This window comes from Hevea brasiliensis, chromosome 2, assembly GCF_030052815.1.
Source record: "Hevea brasiliensis isolate MT/VB/25A 57/8 chromosome 2, ASM3005281v1, whole genome shotgun sequence".
Lineage (NCBI taxonomy): Eukaryota > Viridiplantae > Streptophyta > Magnoliopsida > Malpighiales > Euphorbiaceae > Hevea > Hevea brasiliensis.
The window spans coordinates 111,220,144-111,236,055 of record NC_079494.1 but is presented as its reverse complement, the minus strand read 5'-3'; the positions used below and the strand labels follow the sequence as shown (position 1 = coordinate 111,236,055).

At 36.2% G+C, this 15,912-nt stretch overlaps 1 protein-coding gene across 4 annotated transcripts; it reads left to right on the top strand.

Annotated features, from left to right (window-relative positions):
• The first annotated feature begins 2,802 nt into the window (after window positions 1-2,802).
• On the top strand, window positions 2,803-7,395 carry LOC110665548 (bifunctional 3-dehydroquinate dehydratase/shikimate dehydrogenase, chloroplastic). 4 transcript variants are annotated; one of them, XR_002496924.2, is made up of 10 exons: window positions 2,803-3,196; window positions 4,484-4,595; window positions 4,831-5,049; window positions 5,120-5,460; window positions 5,663-5,726; window positions 5,964-6,072; window positions 6,384-6,533; window positions 6,615-6,763; window positions 6,892-7,017; window positions 7,144-7,395. XR_002496924.2 is itself a non-coding variant. In XM_021825728.2 (10 exons), exons 1-10 carry the CDS (start codon window positions 2,991-2,993, stop codon window positions 7,185-7,187), a joined length of 1,428 nt encoding a protein of 475 aa, XP_021681420.2. In that variant the 5' UTR covers window positions 2,805-2,990; the 3' UTR covers window positions 7,188-7,395. The 4 variants fall into 4 exon arrangements, 2 of the variants coding, with proteins under 2 accessions (XP_021681420.2, XP_021681419.2); XR_002496923.2 differs by having other exon boundaries at window positions 6,615-6,801; XM_021825728.2 differs by having other exon boundaries at window positions 2,805-3,196; window positions 4,960-5,049; window positions 6,855-7,017.
• Window positions 7,396-15,912: the final 8,517 nt, after the last annotated feature.

The following is a 15,912-nucleotide window of genomic DNA, read 5'->3' as shown; positions in this document are numbered from 1 at the left end:
GAACATGTACTGTTCGTTTGGTCAATTTTCTGGACTCAGGATTTGGTAAGCCGGATTGGGACTATAATTAGGCCAAGATTTGGATAGAATTTGGGCATGGTTTCTTCATGAAAAATGAGGCATTTTGAGTCTAATTTCACCTCCAATTGGCCTCATACCAATTAGAGCCACACAACTTCAGTTATAACTCAAATAGTATACTGGACTCATAGGTCTGAATTCCTGCATAGGAGAAGCACTCCCAATATTCATTCCTCCTTACTCCCAAATTACAATTTATCATTCATAACACTTCAAATGATCAACAAAATGTCTCAACAAGATAAATCTCAAGCCATAACACTAAGGTACCAAAATTAATTCAAAACTCTAACTCAAAATTTCACAACACATGAAATTCCCATTCACTTTAATTTCTAACATATACAATCTCATCACATGTCCTCACTAATCAATTTAAAACCATTAAAGTCATCAATTTCACACAACCCTCATGGCTGCCGAAAATTTAAGTTCCCATATTCTCAAGATTTCTTTTAATTTTCATAGGGGTTATACTTAATTTAGCTTACTTCAACTAGTTAAGGAAGAAAAGAAGGATGTTTGATGCACTAACCTCTTTGGAGCTTCACTTAACCTTATTTAAACCTCCCTAATCTCTTCTTCTTTTGCTGCCAATAGCTTTGCCTAGGTGTAAAATCAAATTTTTGTGAAGGGGTTTAGGAATTTTGGTAAACAAATGGAGAGGAATTCAAGCTTTTAAGCTTGAAAATGGTGGAGATGCAATGGCTATGGAGTTTGGCCATGGTATGAAGAAGATGAAGAAATGAGTCCTTTTAATTCATTAAGTGGATTTTGTCTCTATTTAAGTGTGTTTGTCTAATATCTATTGGCCATTAATTTTAATGATGTCATAATTAGTATTTATACTTTTAATTCTTTCTTTTCTCTTCTTTTCCATTTCTAAGCAAAATTTTATAATTTTATTTATTTTATATATTTTAATCTCTCTCATTTTAAATGACACTTAGGTCAAAATTTAACTCTGGAGTTAAAATGATCAAAATGCCTTTCATTAAGCTCATCGGGTTATTTTTGGTTTGTACCGTTAAATAAATTTTTCTGAATTTTCTTTGACATTTCTATTGTCATTTAGACCTTAATAACTATTCATTAGATGTAACACCCTAGGCAAATCCCACATCGACAAAACACGGGAGAGATGCTGGGTTTATAAGTTGTTGGTTCGTAACTACTAGTGACGCGTTTTAAAACCGTGAGGGCTTCGGATGTAATGGCCCGGCCCACTAGTGATATTGTCCGCTCTGGGCCGAAGCCCTCACGGTTTTAAAACGCGTCACTAGGGGTTACGAACCACCAACTTATAAACCAGCATATCTCCCGTGTTTTGTCGATGTGGGATTTGCCTAGGGTGTTACAATCCACCCCCCTTATGGGACTCAGCGTCCTCACTGAGGTTGCCCCACCATCGTTCAAGGTTGCACGCGGAGCGGCTCTGATACCACAAATGTAATGGCTCGGCCCACTAGTGATATTGTCCGCTCTGAGCCGAAGCCCTCACGGTTTTAAAACGCGTCACTAGGGGTTACGAACCACCAACTTATAAACCCAGCATCTCTCCCGTGTTTTGTCGATGTGGGATTTGCCTAAGGTGTTACATTAGAGTCCCAAAAATTATTTTTCTAGGGTTCCTCATGGGTCTGGGGTCAGCAACTATCTTCACAGTCGCTTTCTCGTACGGTCACCCATCGCTGTGACTCCGGCTCGTTTAACTCATTTGCAATTCACTTCTTTTATTTTTCCTTAATTTTTTTTAGTCTTTATTGAGTCAATTTATGGTTTCTCATTGTAGTTTGAGTCTAGTTCTAAACATCCTAACTATCCAAACAAACATTAATCGTCGGAATAATAGAATGTACAGACTACCTAAAGTAAAGGCGTTACACATTTAAAGGGATAAAAAAAAATAAATATTTACATCTCTCTAATATTTGCGATATGTTCTCTCCATTATTAATATTTTTCCCCATAATGAATGAATTCTTTTACAAGTCGAAATATAACATAAATTATTAATTTTTTTTAATTTAAGGTATTATTTTTATTTTTAGATAGAAATCGTAATAGAAAACAAACTATAATGAAGATTGTCTTAAAAAATTATTACCTTTTTTTTTTTAAGTTTTAATTATTGAGTTTTTCTTTTGATTTCTTTTAAATTTTTATTAAATAATGAGTACTTAAATTTTTAAATTGTTTTCTGGCACCAAAATGAATTCATTTGAGCGACTATATTCTTGAAAGTTTTCTTAATTATTAGCTCGTATTATGTTCATAAAGTAATAATAAAGAGAAATAAATAAATTAAGGGACTGTATAAACTTGTTATAATACATGTGAGTTGGTATATGTCAACTCCACAGGTCTATTCAGAGATGATTACAATAATGTTTATTGTCATTCTCATTAATTAAAGTTGAAAACTGCATTAAAAATATCAAAAATAAAAATTCTGATTTTTATGAATGGACTGAATTGAATATTGTGGTTTTAGTTTAAATTTAAATGATTATTAATGGACTGAATTGAATATTGTGGTTTTAGTTTAAATTTAAATGATTATTTTTTTATTATTATTTTTAAAAAAAATTTAATTTAAATATAAAATCAAACTAATAATTTTTACTTGAGGTAAAGTTAAATTTAATCAATTTTAACCGATTCTATCTAAAAAATGGACCATTGGTTGGGTCTATAAAGAAGCTCAGGTGTCCAGTGGGAGCACTGAACAAGCTAGAACTCATTCTATCTAAGAATGGACCATTGGTTGGGTCTATAAAGAAGCTCAGGTGTCCAGTGGGAGCACTGAACAAGCTAGAACTCAGAACTAAAAGAATCTGTCCCTCATCATCAAATCTTCTTCCTTTCTCTGCTGCTGCCTCTTCTTATCTCCCTCTCTTTTAAGTTTAATGGCATTCCACTTCCAGAACAACGTGCTGGTGTGCTCTCCACTGGAATGCGAAACGGCAGGGGAAATGCTTTCTTCCATGGAGAAAGCAAGAGCAGAAGGTGCAGACCTTGTCGAACTTCGCATCGATTCCATGACATTCTCTCACATTTCTCAGGTCCACAAACTCATTCAACTAAGAACTCTCCCTGCTATTGTTTCTTTCAGGTACTTCCTCCAACTAATTACAACTATCAAGTCGTTTCCCCCTGTGTTCTATGATTACTTTATTTTAAATATTTTATTATTTAATTCATAAATAAAAATTAAATTTGTAATTTAAGAGCCATCATAATTAAACAATATATATTTTAATTCTAATTTTAACAAAATAATATATACCAAAAACTCTGGAATGAAGTAAAATAATATAAAATTAGATTTTATTTATCACATTAGCCTATATTGTTGGGGAGTGTGCCCTCATCTTTTATCGGCTGTAGTTGGCATCATCTACCAAACATTAATAATGTAATACATGTCGTAGGTTTTTTTCTTTTTTTTTTTTTTTTCTCGGCCTATTTGACTGTAAAATGACTGTCGAGAATTTTTTTTAATATATTAATTAAAAAATATTAAAAAATAATTTAAAATAAATTCAATAAATTTTAATCATACAAATAATAAAATTATAAAGTAATTTTTTAAATTATTTTTTTAATATTTAAAATAATGCTTTATTCTTAAAAGGCAGTTTTAACTTAACTTCAAGGCCAAACAGAGCCAAAATTTCTTGTCTACCTCCAAACTACGGGGAGCCACTTTGTCTTGTGTCTTTTTTTTCTTTTTTTTCTTTTTTTCTTTTTTTTTTTTTTATCATTCGGGAGAGAAACAAGGCCGCCACCACCGATTCAAATACCTCAGCCACTCAATTCCATTAAGTGCTTATCAAGTTACTTTTTCTTTTTATATATTTAATATTATTTTAATTTTATATAAAAATGAATTTAATAACTCTTAATATATATAATTAAAACAATAAATACATGAAGTTCGAAATAAATCCTGCGTATCGCTTCTTGATATGATAGTAAGATATGTATGGTGGGGTTATTGCTTTCCAAGGAGGCTGGAAAGGATTCACATAGAATGTGTGGTCCAAAGTGGTTCTTTCATTCCACTATAGTAAATAATTTTATATACCAACTTTGAGTCTTAAAACATTGGTAGGAAATTATATATTATAGTATTTATTTTAGACCCACAACATTTTTGCAAACTATTAAATTTGTTAGTATTTTAATTTTATTAATTATATTCTTCAATTATTAAATTTATTTTGATTTTGATAATTCAATTTGAATTGATATGAAATAACTAAAAAAGAAAGATATAATTTTTCTTAAAATATTTATTTTGTCAACTATTTTAATTATAGATATTTAAATAATGTAGTAAAATTAAGGTGGTAAAGCATAGATTTAAGAGCACTAATTTGTCTTATGGGCTATGCAGGCCGTATTCATGGAAGAACTCGAGCAGTGGGGACAGCAACATCAACACTTGTCTGCAAGTAATGAGATTGGCTATCGACCTAAATGTTGAATTTGTCGAAATGGACTATGAGGTAATTATTCATTTATTGCAATAATTTTAAGCTATTTAAATATAGAATTTTTTATTGTTATTTTTGTTAGATTTAAAATACATTTTATTTTTGTTTTTATTTTTTTCATAATAATTCAATATTAAAAAATCACCTTGAAACTGGTTCAAAATTTTGTCATGTGATCTTATTTTCCAGTGTCAAAGCAAGTGAATAGGCTCGTATTATTGACTTAAAATCAAATGGAACTCTTCAGGTGGCTTCTGATGTCAATATGGCTGAATATGTATACAACAGAACCAATAGCAAGTTAATTGTTTCCAGCTATGTGAATGGTGGGAAACCTTCCATGGAGAAACTTGGTAATCTGATTGCTTGTTTGCAGTCCACAGGAGCAGATGTGGTTAAGCTAGTGATCAATGTGCATTATATCACAGATTTGGCTTCTGTTTTTAAGATGCTTGCTCATTGCCAGGTTGGTACTTCTCTGATACAGCTTCTGAAAATTCCATTCACAACTATTATATTGTCATGTTTGCCTGCAGGTGCCATTGATTGCTCTTGCAGTGGGCAGTAGAGGGCTTCTAAGCCAGCTGTTGGGTCCAAAATTTGGTGGGTTTCTGGTGTACGGATCTTTGGGAGACAAGACAATTCCAGGCATGCCAACTCTGTTCAGTCTTAGGCATGTTTATAAGCTTGAATATATAAATGCAGAAACAAAAGTTTTTGGTCTAATTTCAAATCCAGTTGGCCACAGTAAAGGTCCTATTCTGCATAACCCTGCCTTTAGACACACAGGATATAATGGAATTTACGTTCCCATGCAAGTGGACGATATCAAAGAATTCTTTAGAACCTTTACAAGCACTGACTTCGCCGGTTTTAGGTATGCAGCCATTTAGGTTTACATACCTCCCCTGTATGCTCATATTCAAATTCAATTTATGAACTGCAGTATACCATACTCGACTCAACTCAATTATGCCTAGTGTTGGCTATATGGATCCATTTTTTTACATTCCAACATTGTATTATTGACCTTTTTTTTTCTATAGTAAATGGAATTTCTCTTTTCTTGATGGATCTAGTGTTGGAATCCCACACAAGGAAGCAGCGGTTGGCTGCTGCGATGAAGTCCATCCACTGGCCAAGGTCAGGAATTCTGCTAACTAATGAGGCAGTGCAAGAGGTCAATAATATTGTTTAGCAGCAATTTATGATGATTACCAGAATTCCATAAATCTCAGTAACAGAAGAGGTCTGATATTATATTTAATAATCAATGAAGACAAGTTAGATTAATGGCACTGGCCCTCTTGAAGTTCTTGGTTGGTTATATTGATAGTTTTACACATAAGCTTCTAAGCTGTGGCATTGTTTGTCATCCAGTCCATAGGAGCAGTAAATACTATAGTAAGGAGACCTACTGATGGGAAGCTAGTTGGCTATAATACAGATTGTGAGGCTTCTATTAGTGCAATAGAGGATGCACTAAGAGGTACCGTATTATGCTAATAAATTTTTATTTCTTTAACAATGCATTGCATCTTTCTAAGAGTATCTGTCTTTGAGTCAGAAAGGAAGAATGTACAAGAGAATAACAAAGCCCTACTCAGTTCACCTTCTCCTATCTCTATTTGTTATTACTCTCTTTAGTTAAATCAATAGTGAATTACACTCTCTTACAGAAAATGGACAGATGACTAGCTGAAAGAGATAATTAGATCATAACATCTGTGATTTGGTTAATGGGTTTTGACGTCATTAAACATGATGATAAACTGATTGATTTCTGCTCTGGAAATGCAGAAAGACGGGCTACCAACAGAGGAGCATCAGATGCTTCACCTCTAGCTGGGAAAACTTTGGTGTTGGTTGGGGCAGGAGGTGCAGGGAGAGCACTTGCTTTTGGTGCCAAAAGTAGAGGGGCTCAAGTCTTTATTTTCAACCGTAATTATGGTAAGCAATGCTAATGATGTCTCTTCAGAAATAATATGATTCACATTTTGTATGTCTAACTATGTTGCTATGTTTGTCAAGAGAGAGCAAAGGCTCTTGCACATGCAGTTGCAGGAAAAGCACTGCCATACGAAAATCTGGAGAGATTCCGCACAGAAAATGTGATGATTCTTGCAAATGCTTCTGCAGTTGGAATGGAACCTAATTCAGACCAAACTCCTGTTTCAAAGGTTCTTTCTATATCTGTCTCTCGCTCTGGCAGTGTTGGGTAATAAAGAATTTATGCTGATCTATATATATTCTTTACATTTTCTTTTGTAGGAGTCTTTAAAAGCATATGAGTTGGTATTTGATGCAGTTTACACCCCCATAAATACAAGGCTTTTGCAAGAGGCTAAGGAGGTTGGTGCAATCGTGGTGAGCGGCGTTGAGATGTTCATCAGGCAGGCCCTTGGTCAATTCAGACTGTTCACTGGTGGCTTAGGTTTCAATCTTTTCAAATTTCAACTCATTAATTATTCAACTTCCTTAAGATGGATTGGAGAGCCTTTCATATGGCTATTAGAAATAATCGTGTTCTAACATTCATCTTACTTTCACTGCTTTGCAGCTCCTGAGGCATTCATGCGCAAGCTGGTCTTGGAACAATTCTAATTGTATGTCCCACCATGCTCAATACAAGTAAAATTTCTTCGCAATCCTGGTTGCTGCCTTTCTCAAGTCCAGGCCATATAGGTTTAAGTTTTTATATCAAATTCTGTAAATAAAATCTGTTGAGAAGGAAGCTAGCCATCTACCTGAGATGCCTCTGGTAATCACTAATGATATAGCAGTAATCTCTTTACCTTCTGTTTACCTGCAAGCATATATGCTTAAAGTTGTTGCAATAAGCCTATTTTCTTATTTGAAAATAAACTTTTCGACACATTGGATGCAAATGTGATGGAGTTGGAGTCTAGTATAACAGAGAATCCCCTTCTGTTGACGAAAATTATCATCTGCAAATTATAACTAGCGCTTTACATTTGCGACAGGAGCAACTGTCTAATCGCCTCTACAGCAATCCCAAATGGGAAGTTAGAATTTAGTTCCTTGGACAAGGTAGAAAACTCCGAGTTTCACTGTAAGAAAGGGAAAAGAAAAACTGGAAAAATGAAATTCCATATAACAGATGGATGCTTCTAAAATCTTCATTAAACAAGTTTAGCACTATACCAGATCTGGTGTCACAGACTCTTGAATGATGTAAAACCTCCATCTACCACCAAATTATATCCGTTAACAGTTTGGAAGAGTTTTGGATTAAGAATTGAGATTGTTCCAATATGATAGATCATGTGTTACTAGTATCAGAAAATCCAAGCCTGCAAATGAGATAGTATGCTCCAAAAAAAAAAATTATTTCACTAACAATGGGATCACTTAATTTTACTTCTTTCATGATTTTTAGAAGAGAAGTTAAATTCAATAATTTATATAAGCAATAGTCTCTTGGAGGATTAAGAATAAAAAAACTAACAAATATGGGTATAATCATGAGGAATAATAACCAAAACATCTAAAAGAAACTGCTGAATTAAAATCAGTGACACAGATATCCGAAGTAAGAATAATGGAAGGGAAAAAAAAAAAAACTGATATTACCTCTGGAGTTTCGTCGAAGGAAGCCTATCCTATGGAGGTGGAATTTATGGGGCATTATTAACATCTGCAACCCCTAAGTTGGAAGCAAACATCATTATACAATATCATGAGAAATTATTTATATTATTGGGCATTTGGTCAGTGGTATGATTCTTGCTTTGGGTGCCAGAGGTCGGAGTCCGATTCTCGAAATGCTTCCTTTTATTTGCGATTGGTTATGTGAAAATATCTAGTTTTCTTGCAGCTGATGAATTGAAAAGGTTCTGAGGCTGTTGGAAAGAGTATACTCCACTTTACTGAGACCCAAGCCCTTCGCTTTCGGTCTCAGTCATAACCCGGTAATTTTAACATTTTCTTGATTTGTTATCTATTTATCACTGTGCTTTTGTGATCCTCTGGAAATTGAATCTGTCCTATCTTGATCTTGTGTTATAGTTGATGGAAAATAAGAGAAAATTTGAATATGCCCAATTTCCTTCGAAGTAACGTTATAGTTAATATTTACTATATCACAAACACCTGGACCTTGCGCGAAAGTTTGGTATCGTATGATTTTAAATGGAATCCGTGAAGAATCCATGCGTGGAACTAAAATTGAAACTAGTGCAGGTAGCAATCCTTCTTCAGAAGGGTTAAAGTTAGGCATGTGGGATTTTGATCTTTACTTCTAATGTTGTGTTGAATTGAAACAACTCTTTGCTTACTGCAAAAATGCCATCTTTGACTAACAATGCAATCTATGACTCTATATGTAATTTGCTTTGACAAAATGAGGTAGTAAGTTTGATGAATTAATTTATTGATACTTGTGCGTCTCTTCACTTAATCACTTGTGATTGCAAAATTAGGTTGGGAACAGAAGGATGTGGCAGAAGGGAATCATCAATTGTTCCCAGATACTGTACCATTAGATGATGCTGTTGCGCTTGATAGTTCCTTGGACGAAACCCAATCTTGATTTTGACACCGCTGATCATGTCAAGGATGTGATACCCATACGATAACTGAGTATGAGAAAGAAGTTGTGCTCGACAGTGAAGATGAAGGAATCTGTAGTGCTGTGTTTGCTAGCATTGCCAATGGGTTATCTGATGTTAAAGAAGATAGAAGACTAGAAGAAAATGTACTAGGCTCGCAAAAGAGGTAGCTTGGTCCACACTTTGTGCTGTTGGAGGACGTGGTAGAGACTTCTGATGGCTTTGGTAGTGGCACAGGTTAGCACGAAAGATCTGACGAAGTTTGGATTTTAGCATCAGTTGCTCGTTACTTTTGTATTTTCCATGAGCATTTATTAAATCACCCTGCCGCAAAATGACTAATTTAAGAAATTTGCCTTAGAGAGTTCTACTTAATATAAGAAGTATTCCTTTATCATATCATATTGAGTAATATTTCTCTCACTCAAATTAGAAAAAATTCTCTCCAATCCCACTAGAATTTTGAATCATAATTCTAACAAGTGCGAGGAGAAATCTGTAAACCTCCGTAAGGAAGTGACAAATTCACCTTGCTCAGATTCAAGGGTTGCAGTTGATTGTCTAAGGAAGATAAAAGCATCAGAAATGATTTTTGAAAATAAGCTTGTCAATAACCTAAATGAACAATTGCCTGAAGTCCAATTGGAGCAGGAGTCAGGTTCTTATAGTGTTGAAAGAAACACACTAGATATGTTTGATGTAGGTTTTAGCACTCAAATGGCAGCCGAAGCTATGGAAGCCTTATCATCTGGTCTTCCCACTGACAGCGGTGCTGATTATGTTTATGTCACGACCCAACCTATGGGCCAGACTAGCATTAGGACCTGGGCCAGCCTAAAGCCCCTGAGGCCCGTAGTAAGCCTAACTATTCACTTAACCCAACTCTAAGGCCCATTTGGGCCCAATTTCAAGAAATCAACGTAACAGAGTCCGGCCATAAAATGGACCTACCAACGGGGAGTTTATGACTCACCCGACCTGTAAACACAGTAAATACTCAATTGAGGAGCTCAGCTCACCCTCCACATACTCATCAGCATAAAAATAAATGGGAGCTCAGCTCCCTCATCCAATCCATCAAACATGCATAGAATATTAAGTTTACAGGTCCACAATAATAATTTAGTTTACAGACCCAAATCAAACAAACATTTCTAACACATGCGGAAATTCTAAGATTTAACAAGTTTATACAAACATTAATAATCGTCCTGCGAGGGAGAAAGAAGGTTAGCCTCAAAAATATCCTCCTGTGGCCTAGAAAAATATTGAACAGGAGTGAGCATTCGACTCAGAGAGTAAAATATCAATTTTAACCATAATCTCTATAACTATCTAAAACTAATGCATCCTGTAGAGTGAAATGCAACATCAACAACATTTTCACACCATAACATCAAAAAGGTAATTTGGAGCACTCACACACCCTGTAATATCAATCATAATATATGGGAGCTGATCCCCTATACAGCTCTCTTAAATCCAACCTGGTGCCAGCGAAGAACTCAAGCCGGACTTTCGCTTAATAAACCAAATCGGGGGTCCCAGCGAAGAACTCAAGCCGTGACTACCCCCCGAAGGATCGGGTCCCAGCGAAGATCTCAAGCCGTGACTACCCGTCCTATCCATAGTCCACACCACATCACACGCACGCCAACGCATGCACTCTGCTCCAAATTACCACAGCAACATACATGGCATTTTCACAGTTATGAATGCAACATAAATCGTGCCTAAAGTTTATCTACATAGATATATGGATATAAGTGATGCATGGGCATGCTTGAACATATAATAATAGTGAAATTATAATTAAAATTAATATTTTACTCACAGACTTGACAACGGTTACTGTGGCGGCTGGGCGGAGGAAGAAGGCTGTCCCGGCTCACCTGACAATTACATTACAATTATTTAATACAAATGACTCAATACAATTCAAGAAAAGACCAAATACGTCCTAAGTCGTGCCGAAAATCCGGCAGAGTCTCTCCTATACCTAGGACCTACCCAACCTGCAAAAGGGCTCAAAACACACTTCTATATTCACAACCCATATATCCACAACTCAATCTCATCACACAGCCCCTCCTAGGCCCATCAAATCAATCATCCATCACAATATGTAAATTTTCAATTTAGTCCTTATAATTGATCATTTTTGCAAAAACTACCCAAATAAGCTCTAAAAATTCTAAAACTTTGCCCCGCGGTCCTTAGCAATATTACTAGTCTATTGCAAAAAGAATCATAATTTTCTGAGCTACCACGAATATTTTATGGATTTTTAATCCTATTTAAGCACTAGAAAATTACGAAAAAGCAAGGTTCGGGTTTACCTTTGCCGATTCTGACTTCGGGGACGCGCTCGGGATGTCTGACAATGGGGGGGTAGCCAAAACCTCGGTCCAATTCGGATACTTTTCTGGTAACGGGTCTGTCTAGCCCGAAATTTACAGACCCGGTCAACTGTCGAATTTCTGCGAATTAAGGATACCTACACGAAGCCCACAACACGGGGGTTAGTACATAAATTTTTCAGAATTTTCTAAGCTCATTTAATGCTCGGAAAAACACTGCGAAGTTCCGTGGGACCCACCAAAAAACGGTGTTAGAAAAATTCAAAATTTATGTCGCCGCGAAGCTCTCGACGAGTGGAGCGCTCTGGTACTCTCGGTTTTCTCGTGGGATTCACGGTTTGCGAGAAATCTAGCCCGAAAGTCAAAATAGGCTAAAACTTCCCGGGCAAAAATTGGACAAACCGCTCGATGGATTTCGGCGTTCTTGGTGTCTATGGAAAGGTCTCGACGAGTAGATGATTTTAGACACAAGACCCGGTCTGATTGGTGGCCGGATCGGCCGGATTTTGGCCGGGAAGACGAACGGTCGCTCGCGCGAGGGAGGGACGTTCGCGTGCATTTTTCGGCCTTTTTAGGCGTGGCCGGTGGTGGGGGCAGTGGTCGGTCTTGGCGGGAGGAGCGGGGAGGTGGCGGCGCGGCAAGGGGAGGAGGGAGGAGAGAGAAAAGAGAGAGAGAAGGGGAGGAGGTCGGACGCGCGCGGGAGGAAGAAGGAAGAAAAAGAAAAGGCCGGTCCGATTCGACCGGTCCGATCCGGTCCGGTTCGATTCAGTCGATCCGATTCAGAATACAAAATTTTGAATTTTTACTCTGCCTCGGGACCGAAAACGAGGTCCAAAAATTTCGAAAAAATTCCAGTAAATTCAAAAAAATTCGTAGATTCCAAATATATTTTTAGTTTTGCCACGTGGTCTTTAAATTAATTTTTAAAAATCATCAAAGTTTATATTTTCGGAAAATCGAACCCGATTTTTAAAATCTGAAAAATCTCAAATAATTTCTTAAAATTTAAATAAAAATTAAAATACCAATATTACTCATAAAATAATAAATTTAAAATTTTTAGGGTGTTACATTCTTCCCCCCTTACAGAAAATTCGTCCTCGAATTTTTACACAAGACATAATAAAGCACATGATTATACATTGAACAGATAAGGGTACTTGCTACGCATGTCCCGTTCTGACTCCCAGGTGCACTCTTCCACTGACTGGCTCCTCCACAAGACCTTAACCATAGGGATCTGTTTTGATCTTAGCTGTCTTACTTGGTAGTCCACTATGGCTACAGGTTGCTCCTCAAATGTCAAATTCTCCTTTAACTCTATTACCTCCGACTGTAGTACATGAGAAGGATCTGGAATGTATTTTCTGAGCATGGAGATGTGAAATACGGGATGAACGTGAGAAAGGTTGGGTGGTAGCTCCAACCAGTAGGCAACTGCTCCAACTCTATCAGTAATCTCAAAAGGTCAGATATACCGAGTTGCCAATTTGCCCTTCTTTCCAAATCTCATCACTCCCTTCATCGGAGAAACCTTCAGGAATACATAGTCGCCTACTGCAAACTCCACATCCCTCCGTCTGGGGTCTGCATAACTCTTCTCGCCTCTTAAAGTCAAGTTTTCAATCGTTCCCTGATTAAAGGAACTACTTCTGAAGTGTACTGCACTAGATCTACATCATGCACCTTCACTTCTCCCATTTCCGTCCAACACAGAGGAGACCTACACTTTCTTCCATATAGTGCCTCATAGGGTGCCATCCCTGTGACACCCCTTACCCGACTACAGTGTAGCCGAGCAAGTTATGCCACTCAATGTGCCGAGCACTCTATTTTTATCTTAATTAATTTTTTTATCATAATTTTGAATATAACTTGTGAAATATAATTCATTTTAATCCATTTATCGAAATTATTATTTTTTTGAGGTTCCGGAAATTTTAAAGAAAATCCAGCAGAATACCGGCTAAAAATGGAGAAAACAGTTCTTCGGAACCTGTGAAAAAAAACACTTCCTATATTCATTTTCCATCATCTCAACTCCATTTATCAAATTCTCAACAATGTTCAATCTCAGTTCTCATTCATCCATCTCATATGATACCATGCATAATTCATATATAAACATTCACTTTTCCATTTACAACCACACTTTTCATTATTTACATGAATATCAAAATACATTACATAAGTTTCAAATACATATGAGAAAATAAAATCAATTACAAAATACCAAAATGACATCTAGCGTCCTACCAATGCACTGCAGATGTGAGGTGACATGACACTATGCGATCGTGAACTGCCTTACCGAATCTATGGTCTACTGGGCCCTCTGTCCAATCTTCAGTACCTACGCGTTGCAAAAGCGAAGCGCTAAGCATAAAGCTTAGTGGTGCAAATAATAAAATAGAAAGAAATAATATGCAAATAAAAATCATAATTTCTTAGCCATTGTGTTCATAAGAACTAAATAATTACCAACTTAATGTTTAGTCGAGGGCTAATTACGTTTTATGATATTAACTTCTTCATGCATTTTGTTTATTTATTTTCTTCCTGATCTTGAGTTTCTTTGTATTCTATCGTAATCATTCCTGATATTTGATTTTCGCATTTTCTTTAACAATCGATTCGATTCTGATTATACTTTTCCATGCCCAAGTAACCTATCTTGAGCAGTGGATCGATAACGGGTCGTTGGCACCTGGACACCGGTGCCTCGTGCCGTCATACCATGGGACGCAAGCGTCAACCATGTATGCGATCGATATGGCTAAAAAGCCATGATATCACATAATCGGGCATAAAAGCCATGCATACGGGCATAAAAGCCATGAATACGGGCATAAAGCCATGAATACGGGCATAAAAGCCATGAATATAGGCATAAAGCCTTTCGTTTCGCAGTACTGCTAAACAATACCCTATTGGCATGCCAAACTATCCAAACCAATCACATTAGGCCTACTAGGGCATTTTGCATTTTTAAGTTTCACAATTTTTGAATTTCAAGTTTTCATGTCACTATTCATTTCATTAGTCAACTAAAATGTTGACTTTTGCATAAACAATAGGTACATTGGTTTTAATACTCCCAACATACCACATTTTGTATTCAAAACTTGTTAGTTTTGATCACTTTCTCAAAGTTTAGGTCATTTTGGCAAAATTGCCAATTTTTTGGTTTTGGTGTCACTATTCACCTCATTGGTCAACAAAAATGTTGACTTTTAGAATAAAAATGTGTACATTGACTTTGGCACTCCCAACATACCACATTTGGTGTTTAAAACTTGTTGGCATTAAGTGTTAATACCATTTCCAAGCATTAAACCAAAGGAGCAGATTTTTCAGTTTTGGTGAGTCAACTTCACTGTTCCATTGGACACTGTTACTGTTGGAATTTGAAGAAATGTAAAACATGAAAGTTGTTCCTTATTTTGTCTAGTTGAATTTCCTTTTTTGAATCACTCCATTTGGAGTTTTGTAGCTCCAGATATGGCTCAAAAACCCAAGCTGTCCGGATATGCATTCTGCAGAAATTTATCATATCTACAGTGCATGAACAGTAACTTGAGTCACTTGGTTGAATGGGTTCTGGCCATAATTTGGGGTAGGTTCCTTCATGAAAGTTGTTTGTCTATGTCTTAACTTGTTGCTGTAAAAATTTCAGGTCAATTGACCAAATCTACAGTGAGTTATGGCCAAATGAACAGTTACTGTTCATTTGGTCAATTCTGCAGAGGCAGTTTCAGGGTATCCGGATTGGGGCCAAGTTTTGGTCCTCTTGCTTTGGTCTTTTGGGCATGGTTTCTTCAGCAAAAATGTGCCATTATAAGCCTAGTTTCATGTCCAATTGGCCAAACACCAATTGGACTAGCACAGCCCAAGTTATGGCAGTGCAAAGGGACTGAATTTTCAGTCCCTATGCTGCTGTCCTAGGGCAGTTTGCAACCTCACTTTGCAATCTCATTTTTCAGTCCATTTGTTGGTCAATCTAACTAAAATGGTCACTAATTGACCATTAAAATGTTCTCTAATCAATTCATAATCCAAGTCCACACTTTACTCCCAAAACCCTAGCTCAAATTCAAGATTTTGTACAAGTTACCCTAGTTGACTAACTAACTCATTTCCTTATGTTTATATACTTTATTCATGATTTCTAATTCATTCCAAGTCCATTCAAAAACACTCAATCCTATTTCTCCCTAGGGCAGCCAAAATTTATGGAGTACATATACATAAATTTCATCCACTTAATTTATAAATTCTTGCTAAATTCAAGTTCCTATGCATGAAATTAAAGAGTTTTTGATATATAGTGCACTAACCTCTTGTAGCTTAAATCCAAGCTAACCCAAAACTTCAATTTCTTCTCCTCTTTTAGCTCCC

Bases quoted from the DNA above. Each gene is read 5' to 3' on its own strand.
- LOC110665548 (XM_021825727.2), top strand. From the start codon at position 2,991: ATGGCATTCCACTTCCAGAACAACGTGCTGGTGTGCTCTCCACTGGAA. The intron at 5,050-5,119 runs GTTGGTACTTCT...GTTTGCCTGCAG, and splicing joins AGATGCTTGCTCATTGCCAG to GTGCCATTGATTGCTCTTGC. The intron at 5,461-5,662 runs GTATGCAGCCAT...TGATGGATCTAG, and splicing joins ACTGACTTCGCCGGTTTTAG to TGTTGGAATCCCACACAAGG.